The 13,055-nt window shown below is 33.9% G+C and overlaps 1 protein-coding gene across 1 annotated transcript in view; it reads left to right on the top strand.

The window, feature by feature from the left end:
- Positions 1-13,055, top strand: part of CWC22 (CWC22 spliceosome associated protein homolog) — a gene marked incomplete at its 5' end in the record, with an annotated part of 39,112 nt that overhangs the window by 21,713 nt on the left and 4,344 nt on the right. Inside the window, 6 exons of the mRNA XM_079710708.1 lie at positions 808-912; positions 2,184-2,265; positions 5,842-5,902; positions 9,865-9,942; positions 10,578-10,730; positions 12,900-13,027. Coding sequence (XP_079566834.1) covers positions 808-912; positions 2,184-2,265; positions 5,842-5,902; positions 9,865-9,942; positions 10,578-10,730; positions 12,900-13,027 — 607 coding nt within the window. The remainder of the gene's footprint in view (positions 1-807; positions 913-2,183; positions 2,266-5,841; positions 5,903-9,864; positions 9,943-10,577; positions 10,731-12,899; positions 13,028-13,055) is intronic.

The following is a 13,055-nucleotide window of genomic DNA, read 5'->3' as shown; positions in this document are numbered from 1 at the left end:
TCTAGATTTGTAAAATCTTTGTCAGACAGATAGAGCACATACCATTGGGCAAAATACGATTCTAGTTTTTGTCATTTATTACTATTAACATGATGACTGGCCTTACGTAGTCTCTTATTTACATCACTGTTTTCGCCCAGTTCTTAATGTGACATGTATTTTAAGAAATGATATTCCAATGAAGTGCTCATCTTACCAGTTTTTCTTAAAGGCCTTTAAACTTCTGTTTCTGTTGTACATATGGAAAGTCTATGGATTGATTGTAATGTTCTATTTAATAAGTATACATTTTAATAAAAATCTCACCACTATTTATGTAAAATGAATGCTAAATTACACAATTTTTTCTTCTCCCTTCTTTGTCTTTCAAAAAACATTCTTAGCCTAAATTCTTGTCTTCTATAGCTAGCCTTAGCTTCTTATGATAAATTATCTTCTTTCTGATGATGAACTAATAATATTTTGACTCCAGTATGCTACCTTCTCTTCCTAATTTATTGTTCCAGTGCTCTTGCTCTTTTGGAAAACCTTCATCTGCTTTTTCTTTGTTCTTCTCATCCCTTGCTTGTTTCATGGCCACTTTCTATCTGGCAGAAGAATTACACATATGGCTTTCTCTAGTCAAATTAGTTACAGTGCTCTCTGAATACTCAGATAATAACATTAGGCCTGTGTGATCATCTCTGCTGGTTGATAAACTGTTACACCACTATGGATTGCAGTGAACTGAGAATTATCTTCTTGGAATGAGATGCATTTATATCCCTTGCTCATTCATATTTTCCTAAACCTACCTTGTTCTTTTAGAAATTCTTGATGAAGGAGATAGTGACTCAAACACAGACCAAGATGCTGGGAGTAGTGAAGAGGAGGAGGAAGAAGAGGAGGAAGAGGGAGAAGAAGATGAAGAAGGTAAAAGTATAGCTTATTCAAATAAAACTGTAAAATACTCCCAAGGTAATCTACCGTAATCCTCTAAGACAGTGGCTCTTAATCTGTGGAGGGTTGCAAGCGATGCTGCTGGCATCTAATGGGTGAAGGCTGGAGATGCTGTGAAATATCCTGTGAGTCATAAGACTGCCCCTCACAGCAAAGTATCAGTATTGGCAAGGTTGGAAGACCCTGCTCGGAAAGTATTAAACAAGGAAATTCATTTTTTAATATCAGCATAATTTTAACTTGACATTTTATGACTTTGATTATAAACTCTGAAAAGGGTACATTCATGTTGAGGGCATGTGATTTATGTTACCCTGGCATGAATGTAACAGATGAGAGTGACTAGATATTTGCTCTTTATGTTGGAAAAATAGAGTGGAGAGGCCCAAAGCTATATTTGAACAGAAGCAGGCATGATGTTCTTCCTCTTCAGTTTTGATTATATTATTTCACAGGAAAATAAGCTCAGAACTTTACTTTGGTTAAGTCTCAGTCAGAAATAAGAACATACACTGGTCAGTATTTACTTAACGTTACATATTTGAAAATATTAAAAGTATATCTTTCCCTTTTAGGGCGTAATGTTCTGTCTTAGAGTATAGTAGCTCTTCTACAACATAGTTTATAAAAATGAGTTTTATTTTTTCCAATGTCTTCCTCATTTAAAACATCTCCTAACCATGTACTACATTTAACTTTAGCATTTCTTTGTTTTAATGTGAAAATACTATTCAAATAAAAACTATTAAATGTTTATAAGGAAAGTTTTCATGCATTAGGTAAGAGAAAATTTTAACAAATATTCATATTTCTATTGGACCCATTAAACCTGTCATGATGATCCAGTGTTCTCTGAAGCTGAATTTCTACCCATAAGTTACAGTTCTTTCAAATTATCAAGGTAACGGTTTATAAATATGGAAATAATATTTTAACAAACAACAGCATGAGTGCAGCCTTTTATAATGTCTAAATGAGCAGGTGACACAGAAACAAAAATAGTTTTCCTGGCTTGGTTCTGGACTTCTTTGAGCTGAATAAACTTATTAAAATACTCTAAGATATGGCAAAAGACTAGAAATAGTTACTTTGAATTCTGCAAATACTAACTTATACTGTAGAAGAGAGTGTTATTATTATTAAACTCATAGATTCTAAATAGATTATGAAAATATTATACAGGGATACATTTTCAGTTCACATTTATTTGTGTAGTTTTATAATTTTGTTATGTTTAATTTCAGGACAAACGGTGACTATTCATGACAAAACAGAAATTAATCTAGTCTCATTTCGTCGTACAATTTATCTTGCTATTCAGTCAAGGTAAGGTACTGTAGATCAGTTGATCCTTATTTCTGACAGGGGATGGGCAAGCAGATGGGATTTTTAGAATCTGATAACAGAAAACTAGATACTATTGCAGGGATTCTCAAACTACTTGCCTCTACCCCCATCCCAAGCCCCAGTTAATAGATTCCTACTGTTGGTTCTTCACTTCAAGAGCAAATTGTCTTTACTTATCTGTTATGTAATTAAATGTTTTTCTTTTTAAAGCTATGTCATTTCTTATATTTAAATATCACTAATAACCTGAAAACAATTCTACATTACAGAGTTAGCACAGTATTTAATTGTGTAGTGGAAGTTTAATGGTTTATTTTTTTTTTAATTTGGTTTCTAACTCTGGCTCTAAGCAGAGAAACACTGTTATGATGACGTTTGGACACTGGTTTGTTGTGCAAATGGAAATGAATATGAACAGAAGTAGGAATTAGGAAGGTTTTAAGGACCCTTTGAAGTAATGTTAAGCAAGAACTACTATGATGTCATGAAAACAACCTATTCCCTTTGAAGGCAGTGACTTTGGTTTTAAAGAGAAATAAATGAAAATATTAAATGCTTAGTACATCTGTTGCTTCAAATGGTAATCAGCCTATTGATTTAGTGGGCACTGTGTATATTTTACAGTGGAGAAGGAATATTTTCTCTGTTTTGTTTTGTTACTAGGTTTTGTATATTTCCATTTAGTATGATGTAATAGCAAAAATGATTCATAAGTAGGAGTCGTCTTGTTTTCAGTCTGTCTGAAAACTTTTTGGCTTAGATTCATCTTCAGAAAGAGAAATGTTAAACAGCAAAACATTGCTAAGAAATTTTTTTGGTTTACCCTTACATGTTTCTTTGCCTTTCACATGAAAGTAAAACTATTAAATGTTTTTTTATACAAACTTAAAAGTGAGAAATTTTTGTTTTAAGTAGCTGTTCTTAGAGTTTGACCTTTTATTTGTCCTTTTTTTTAGAAAATCAATAGTAATCAGTTGTAAAGAGCAGATTCACTGCTTTAATATTGCTATTAACACTAACCTTGAAGAGTCACAGTGGAGTTTTTTGAACTATTATTTAAAAGAAACTTTGTTTTTTAAGCGATCTAACCTTGATAACCTCTGAATCACACAAAAAGATTTGAAAAACTAAAACATTAGACAAGTGACAACCACTATTATATAGCGGCACCAATTCTAGTAAAAGTACAATAAGTACTGTCTTATGTGTTATTTGTTAAGAGTCTCAGCCCCTAATTGCCTAGTAAAAATAATTTTAGGAAGTAAACGCAACTTTGATAAAAAGGTGTTTAAAGGACTCTTGGTTGGGAGACTCAGGTAATGGGATTATAAAATGTAAAAAAGTTACCAAACAAATATTATTCTAGATGAATAAGTAATGTTGGTCATTAAAACAGCTAAAGTGGTTTACTTTATCTTTTTAAAGCAACAGTACTCAGTAGTAATGATGAGTTCAGTTAGATACACAGAAAGATTACTGGTGGAAGTTTAAATTGGTGCATTCTTTATGGAAAGCCTTTTGGTAGCATGAATCAATGGCTTAGTTTGATTGCCATTTGACCCTTCTTTTTCATTATGTTTCTTAAAGAAATACATATTGACAGAGAATTATACACAGAATTGTTCAAAGCAAAAAGGGGGGGGGAGAGAGAATCTTATTGCCCAGTATGAATAATCAAAATGTTCAATTTATGCCACCATTGAAAATTAGGTTAATGGAGCATTGGTACTGATGTGGGCAAGTGGTCTGATTTATTGTTAGGTGGGGATAAAAACTAGTAATATAGACTGTATAATACCATGCTGGTAGCATTATCTTAAGTATACAAATAGGTAGGCAGATTCTAGAAATAATACTTTAACATAACACCAGTGGTTATCTTGAGAGGACGTTGGATTATTTATAGAAACTGTTCACTTTTGGAAATCTTCTGAACAAAACCAAGTTCTGGCAACTGAACTATCTGGGGATTTTATTTTTTTACTTTCTTTCCTTTTAGACTTGTTGACTGACCTCAACAGTACTCTGATCTTCTTCTTAATGTTCTGGCTCCTTAAACAGTCTTCTTTTATTTATGGAAACATAAAACAACACAACTAGCTTTGCTATTAAAAATTAGACTTTCCTGGTTGTTCTTGCTTTTAAGTGATGTTGAAGCTGTAGCATCAGAGGGAGGTGGGACTTTAATGTCCTCAACAATTTAAAGTTTCTTAGATTGGAGACATCAACAAACCATTTGTAAGCACAGCTTGACAACTGGCATCGTGTAAAGTCTTTTTTCTTTCCCCTTCCCTCCATCACTATTAATTTGTGTTAAACCTGGAATTCATTTGGTTTAAAATATCAAGCAAATTTAATTCATTTAATATTTACATTTAGTGCAACTTCAAAACAGTCATGGTAAGGAGTCACCAAATACTTTTAAAGTAAAACAGGAACAAGGGTAATAGACTGTCATACCTTCTCCCTTATTCTTCACTTACTAGATAAAAGGAAAGTTGTAAAATTTTTCCATGACCTACTTGACTTGTTTTTCAGAAATTACAGGATTTTCTTCCTGAGTACTAATTCTGTTTTTAAAAAAATAAAAACTAGAAAATGTCACATCTTTTAAAATACTTTTTGGTATTGCTATATTATTAAAGTTTATCAACTACAGTCAACTATTTTAATCTTAGGGCTAGATATTATTTAATATTACCTGTTATGAAAGCTCTTTCTTGATAGATTTTTTTTCTTTTTAGTTTTTTTGAAATTCTATTCTACCATCTTGAATTATTACCCCTTTTGTGTTTATGAAACCCAATAAGTAACAGAAGCTGAGGAATAGAGATGAACTATAAAACTAAATTCATAATCATTATATTTCAGTGGGTGATTATTTTATACTGCTGTTATCAAAAGATACTAGCATTATTCCTGAATCAAGTTCACACTGAGTTTGATAATTCTCTTAAGTGAAGCATATTGAAGATATTTTTCATGTAATTTATATAAGTGTTGTATAAAAACAAATTTTTTTCTTTGTAAGTGATTTTGGTTATGTACTATTTTTATACTTAGTTTTTGTATAATGTACAATAGAAGCCCTGTGTTTGGGTATGAATCAAGATAACTTGTAAAGGTGGTGATTAAGCACTGGATGTCATGCTGGGCTCCTGGAACATCTTTTACCTCTTCCTGACTTGGATCAGGAGAAGTGGAAATATTTAGCAGTGTAATAAAAATTTGCTTGCTTTCTGTGTCTATGGATTTGCACATTCTGGACATTGTATATAAATGGAATTATACTGTACGTGGTCTTTATGTCTGACTTCTTTCACTTAGCATAAGTCAAAGTCCATCCATTTTATACTGTAGTATGTATCAGTACTTCATTCTTTGCGGAGTTAAGAACTATGTCTTTTTTATATATACAATACAGTAATATGAAATTATAGTAAAAAAATATTTAAAACAATTATTAAGGTAAGATTTTTATATATGAAAGAGTGCTACAGTTTAAATATGCTGCAGATTTTTAACCTAACTAGTGTGACCATTTTATCTCTACAGTTTAGATTTTGAAGAGTGTGCTCACAAATTGCTGAAAATGGAGTTTCCTGAGGGTCAAACAGTAAGTTAATACTTTTTTTTTCTATTAGGAAATATATACTGGTTATAAAAATGGTTAAGACAGTTAGTAGGTTTCATGAATTGAAACAGTAACTCAGTACTGAATACTCATTTTTTTAAATGTAGGTTTTCTAAAATTTTAAAGTAACTCAAAACTTAGGAATTCCGAGGTGCTTCATATATGCTGCTCATTCCAGTGACTTAAATTGGCTGTTTGATTTGGCTTTGGGAAAAGGAGGAAGTCTCTCTGAACCACCACACTTTACACAAATTTGTGAGTGGTTGCCTATAAATCAAATGTTGACTTAAATACAATAAGAAGTTTGTTCTCTAATGAATTACCTGGTCCATCTACTTTATGTTGTAGAAGTTGTGAAGATCACCATACATGTTGTTACATTACTTTAATTGCATACAGAAGAATCTGTACCATTTTTTTCATGCATTAATTCATTTAACAAAATGTATTCAGCATATACTGTATGTCAGGCACTCTGCAAGGTGTCAGGGATTCAGCTGGCCGTAAAGTACATTTTAGCCCCCTCTTAGCCCATTAGTTTTATAACTAGTTAGTCTTATAACTCAGTATACTTCACTATTCAAAGTATCATGGAACCCTAATACCAAGGATAACAAAGACTAGATGGGTGTTTTTTTCTAGTTGTATTCTTATGTATATTATTCCCTGTCCATCTGGATTTTAGATCCTTGGAACCTGAGCCAAGGCTTTCAGGGTTTTGTTTTTTCACACCTTCCTTTACATGTAGTAGACAGGTGCAGAGTGAATGTATCAGCTCTACTAGGCTGTTTGGTTTCTAGTTCCTCTAAAAGATCTTCTTGACTGTCTGAGCTAAGTTAACGTTAAGTGGAAGTCCTTTGTCTTAAGTCTTTAAATATGTTCTGTTACAGGGATGGGCACACTGTGGCCCAGGCTCACTGCCCATTTTTGTAAATAAAGTTTTATTGGAGTGCAGCTGTGCCCATTGGTTGATGTATTGTGTGTGGCTACTTTTGCCCTATAGCAGCAGAATTGAGTAGTTGCAACAGAGACTGTATGGCCACTGAAGCCTAAAATATGTACTGTCTGGCTTTTTTTTTTTTTTTTTTTTAAAGAAATTGTTGGTGACTTCTTTTACCCTGTAAACCCCTGCCCTCCCAGAGGCAGGGGATGTGTTTATTTTATTTTATTTTATTTTATTCTTTTTTTTTTTAAGACCATACTTCATTCAGATTTCTTTTGCTTTTTTTTTTTTTTTAAATTTTTTTTATTTATTTATGGCTGTGTTGGGTCTTCGTTTCTGTGCAAGGGCTTTCTCTAGTTGCGGCAAGTGGGGGCCACTCCTCATCGCGGTGCGCGGGCCTCTCATTATCGCGGCCTCTCCCGTTGCGGAGCACAGGCTCCAGACGCGCAGGCTCAGTAATTGTGGCTCACGGGGCTAGCCGCTCCGCGGCATGTGGGATCCTCCCAGACCAGGGCTCGAACCCATGTCCCCTGCACCGGCAGGCAGACTCCCAACCACTGCACCACCAGGGAAGCCCCTGTCTGGCTTTTGACCGAAAAAGTTTCCCAGCCTTTGTTCAAGAATATAGATTAGTTCTTGAAATGCCATGGTATGGAATTTTGAGAAGAGATTATTCTTTTCAAATTTAAAAAATTATTTTTTCCCTCTTAAAGTTTATTTATTGGTATATTAATAATAGTGTACCTATTTGTATTATGGTTCACTTGATGTGTTGTCATTGGAAGGGAATTAATTAGTGAATTAACCTTTAAAATTATAATTGAAACTGAAGTTGTAATATGATCTTGTCACATTATTTGAGGAATACAATTAAGTCATTATAAATTTTATTAATATTAATCCAGAGGATAGTTGTTCTAGAACTTCAACATATTTTGATAACATTTGGAAGAGTGTCTTAGTGCATCTGTTTTCATGCACTCAAAAGACTCTCCTAAAATCACTATGATATTTAATTAAAATGTTAAAATATTTAATTATTTTATGCCACAGGGAATAACTCTTGTAATTGCACTTAGTCTAGGGAAGAAAATAATTTGTTTTTCAGGTAGTGCTGACTTTATTAGCAATGCTGTCAGCATATTACCATGTTATATTGTTTAAAACCTGATTACCTGTTATGTTATTGTAAAATACAGTGTTGGTAGAAGAAGTTGAAAATGCATTTTAATATATCAAATTAACATTATATGGCAGAACTCAGAAAAGCCTCATTTAAGTTTTTAGTACTATATTAAATTTTGACAAAGTACATCTCTTCAGAACTTAGACATTTATAAACATTTTAATTGAGGCAACTCGTGACTAATCTTTAAAATAATAATCTAGTTATATAATTACATCTAAAAATAATCATATTGTGAAGGGAGGCCTTTGAGTAGATAGTTTTGTAAGTGAATTATCAGCTTCTAGAACAGCACTGTCCAATAGAACTTTCTGCAGTGATGAAAATATTCATATTCTGCACTGTTTAGTACAGTGGCCACTATACTCGTCACATGTCACTTTTGAGTACTTAAAGTGTGACTGAGAAACTAAAATTTGAATTTTATGTAACGTTAAGCAATTTAAATTTAAATAGCTATGTGTTGCTAGGGCCTACCATACTGGACAGCACAGTTCTAGAGTGTCTGTTCTGTGCTTCTTCAGGGTCCCCTTGCTTCCTCTTGCACATAGATATTTGCAGTAAATGCATATTGACCTCATTTTTTTAATTATTTACAATAGTTGCTTAGGTTGTATCTTAGTAATTATTATATCAAGTGACAAAATGTTATCAAGTGACAAAAGTGTCAAAATTCTTAATTGAAGATATAAAGGTAAAATTAAATAAAAGTAAAAATGAACTGAAATGTATACATTATATTTTATAGGCTTGCTTTCTGTGTATAGAAAGCAAATACATTGCAGTTACTGTATTTAAAAAAACTAATTTTAAAATTTCTGATAAGAAATGTTGAGAAATATATTTAGTTAATTCTATAGCAGTGCTCAGGGTTAGGGGTAGGGTTATGCCTTTTTTCATTTTGTCTCCATTGATTTGTCCATATTTCCTGAGTTTCTTCATTTATGAAATTTCTATAATCAACACATATTTCATTAAGATTATTTCAGGAATTAGTAAATAATATTTATTTGTTATAAGTCATTTGTGATGATGGTATTTCCTGATCCTGGATTTATTCTTGCATTTCTTAGTTCAACAGAATTTTCACAAAGGAGTTTTCAAGGCCCATAAATAACTGATTGGACAGTGTGTTACTATAGCAGTTATGAAATGATTCCATCTATTTATAGAGATTCATCTATTGACAGATCTATATGTATAACATTTATTTTGAGGCTAAAAAACTTAGCCACAAAGGTCTTTTTTTGTTGTTGCTCTTTTAAATATATTTTCTTCTTTATCAGCCAGAGGGTCATTTACATTAACATTGAAGCTGTGCCCATGCATGCTTCTGTAAAGACTCACCATGTTCTGCCTTTTCCATACTAACAAAATATATTCCTTGATAATTGGGTTTAAATCTTTGGAAGATGTATAACTGAATTGTTATATGTCATATTGGTGATCTATATTTAAAAGACTTCTGTATAGAATCTTTTTAGAATACAGTATATTCAGTCTCTTTTTGATGTATCTGTTTCCTATACTAGGTTTTCATGAAGTGGTTCATACTTATATGAATTTAGAATTTTATAATCAATCTAATTAGCATAAATGACTATGGAATTTCTGTCAGGCAAACAGAAGACTTTAAAAAACTATAGGCTTGAATAGATTGAATTTTTTGTTTTGTCTTCACAACTAAAGTTCACAGAGTTTTGTGTTTTTAAAACCTTATTTAAAAATTCAGGCTGTCTCTATCATATTGATAAATTATCATATAGCATGGATTCACTGTGTTTTGAATCATTAATGTAATTGTTCTCCAAATAGAAAGAACTCTGCAACATGATACTTGACTGCTGTGCCCAACAAAGGACATATGAGAAATTTTTTGGCTTATTAGCTGGGGTGAGTTCCAACCTCATTTTTCTTGTTGGATTTTGATGAAATCACAAGGGTAATTCTTAACATGAGTATTGTGAATTAATGTGTCTGCTTTGTTGCCTGGTCTAATATAATAACATATCTTTGCTGAAAGCAAATTGTTCTTCCCTTCCACAGGTTTCCCACTCTCTGCAGCTTCCTCCTTTCCCACTTCATTTTTATAGTGCCTTAACGTTACGTATTACTCTTCCAGAACTTTGAGAACTTCCACATGCTTTGTAAAATTTCCCAAAGAGGACAGTTAAATGCTGTCTTTTCAAAATTTCACAGCAGTTTCTGAAGTCAAGTACATGCTCAGGCAGCACAAATAAAGCATGATCTAAAATAATGTTTTGAGTCCAAACTCAACCCACAGAGAAGTATATTTATCTTATACAAACGTGTATGTGTGTGGTCAGCTACATGTATAACTTCGTTTTAGCATATAAATCCCAGGTAGATAGGGGTGATATATATTAACTTCTTTTTTGAGCATCCCATTATACATCACAAGAAGATTGAGTGATATGATATACAAATATTTATTAACTTTTGATTGAATAAAATTAGTATTTAATATGCTCATAATGGTATTGACATTTTTATTTTTAATTTATTAGCGATTTTGCATGCTAAAAAAGGAATACATGGAATCCTTTGAAAGTATATTCAAAGAACAATATGATACCATCCATCGCTTGGAAACAAACAAATTGAGAAATGTTGCTAAGATGTTTGCTCACCTCTTATACACCGATTCACTTCCATGGAGCGTAAGTAGATGGGTCAATATTTGTACTTCTTTCCTAATCCCCTGTTATTATGAAATAGATATTAAGTATAGCATAGCCATACTTTTCCTATGTAGGAAATGTACTTTAAAATGAAATGTGGAGGGCTTCCCTGGTGGCGCAGTGGTTGAGAGTCCGCCTGCCGATGCAGGGGACACGGGTTCGTGCCCTGGTCCGGGAAGATGCCGCATGCTGCGGAGCGGCTGGGCCCGTGAGCCATGGCCTCTGAGCCTGTGCGTCCGGAGCCTGTGCTCCGCAACAGGAGAGGCCACAACAGTGAGAGGCCCGCGTACCGCAAAAAAAAAAAAAAAAAAAAAAAAAATGAAATGTGGAGCACACTTTTACTATAATGGCAATCTTTGAGGTTGTGTTCATATAACATGGGATCAAAAAACTAAGTAGGGACTCCCCTGGTGCTGCAGCGGTTAAGAATCTGCCTGCCAATGCAGGGGACACAGGTTCGATCCCTGGTCCAGGAGGGTCCCACATGCCGCTCAGCAGTCAAGCCTGTGCTCCACAGCTACTGAGCCTTCATGCCACAACTGCTGAAGCCCACACGCCTAGAGCCCATGCTCCGCAGCAAGAGAAGCCACCGCAACGAGAAGCCCGCGCACCACAACGAAGAGTAGCCCCTGCTCGCCGCAACTAGAGAAAGCCCGCACATAAGAAGGAAGACCCAATGCAGCCAAAAATAAATCGATTGATTAATTATTTTAAAAAAAGAAAGGCTACGTTAATAATGTGTGAGTGTAAGAAATACCATCCTAGATGATATTAACAGTCCAAACATTACAGTGCTTTCTGATAGTGATGGCTAGGAGTGTTTTCAGAGAAAATATAGATTTTCATCTTCTCTGTGTACACACATGTGTGCACACTCATATTCACGTACACCAATAGTTTGGTGGCACATGAGCCTCTGAGTTACTGCCTGTTGCCTGACGGAGTAACTGTCAGTAGTTCCTCTGGTAAGGACATGAGAGAAATGACTTTTCTGGCAAGATGTATTTTTCTTAGCAGGCATTGAAGTTGGATAAGTGATAGGGAGGAGGTTCTGTAGTCATAGTTAGAACAAGGAAAGATACTCTCGATGGGGAAATGTACACTGGGTTGGAATTTGAACTGCATTCATTAAGCTGGCATTTAATTGTACAATTACTGTTCATTCAACAGCCATTTGTTTAGTCACCAAGTCTGTGCCCAGAAAGAGACACTGGGCATCCAAAATGAATTGTATATGGTCCCTGCTTTCAAGAAGCTTAGTACCATATAACAGAAGAGGTAAGATGCCCAAGGTAATAATGCAAAATACAAAGTGGTAGGTTAGGCTGAAGGAACTGAAAAATTGGAAAGAAATTATATCCAAGAAGGAAGAAAAAAGAGGATCCTATTGTAGAATACCACAACCCAATGGTAGAATGAAGCAGCATCATTGAGCTTATAAATGTTGGATAGATTTTTGTCATACTTTTAAGTACTAAGTGTGTCCAGCTACTTTAATAGGCATTTATAAGCTAACCCAGCAGGCTAATCACAACTTTTACTTTGTTTTTACTCCCTTCTCTGGGAAAATGAAATCAAAGTTTTAAACAGTTGAAATAAGTGAGCTCCTGGAACATATCCATAAAAAACTGGAGGTTGCTTTTATTTTTATTTACCCTAAAATTTCTCTCTGTGAGCTTCAGTAAGCCCAATCTTAACTATTCAGAACAAGCCATTACTCTTCGTCTTTACTCGTCTTGTGTACTCTAGTGCTGGACAAAACTGTAGCTTGATGCTTTAAGTGGCATTTTGCCCCAAACCCTCATACACCCATGTTTTGATGAGTGAGCTTTAGGAGCTAGTAATCTTAGCATTATATGCTCAAGACAGTATTCCTCCCTGCTATAAAAAGCACATTACTCAGGAAAGAGAATGAACTCTATTTCTGTAGCATCTTAACATTTTGGAAATTTGTATAGAGAAGCAGTCTTAAACTTTCCCAAGTAATAATGCGTATCAGCATGAGGGAAGATATTCAGAGGTAATTCTAACTGCAGATGAGAACAAATCGTTAATTTCAAGGGACACTAAAAGTTACAGATATTGGTCACTTTGTCTCATCTTTTGAACACCAAGATAAAATTATCGTTTTCTAATTTTAATTTTCAGGTTCTTGAATGCATAAAGCTGAGTGAAGAAACCACTACGTCATCCAGTAGAATTTTTGTGAAAATATTTTTCCAAGAACTGTGTGAATACATGGGTCTTCCTAAACTTAATGGAAGATTAAAGGATGAGTAAGTTTATTATTAAGCACTCTATTCT

The sequence above is a fragment of the Hyperoodon ampullatus genome (assembly GCF_949752795.1).
Source record: "Hyperoodon ampullatus genome assembly, chromosome: 8".
NCBI classification, from domain to species: Eukaryota; Metazoa; Chordata; class Mammalia; order Artiodactyla; family Ziphiidae; genus Hyperoodon; species Hyperoodon ampullatus.
This window is presented reverse-complemented; position numbering and strand designations above follow the sequence as displayed.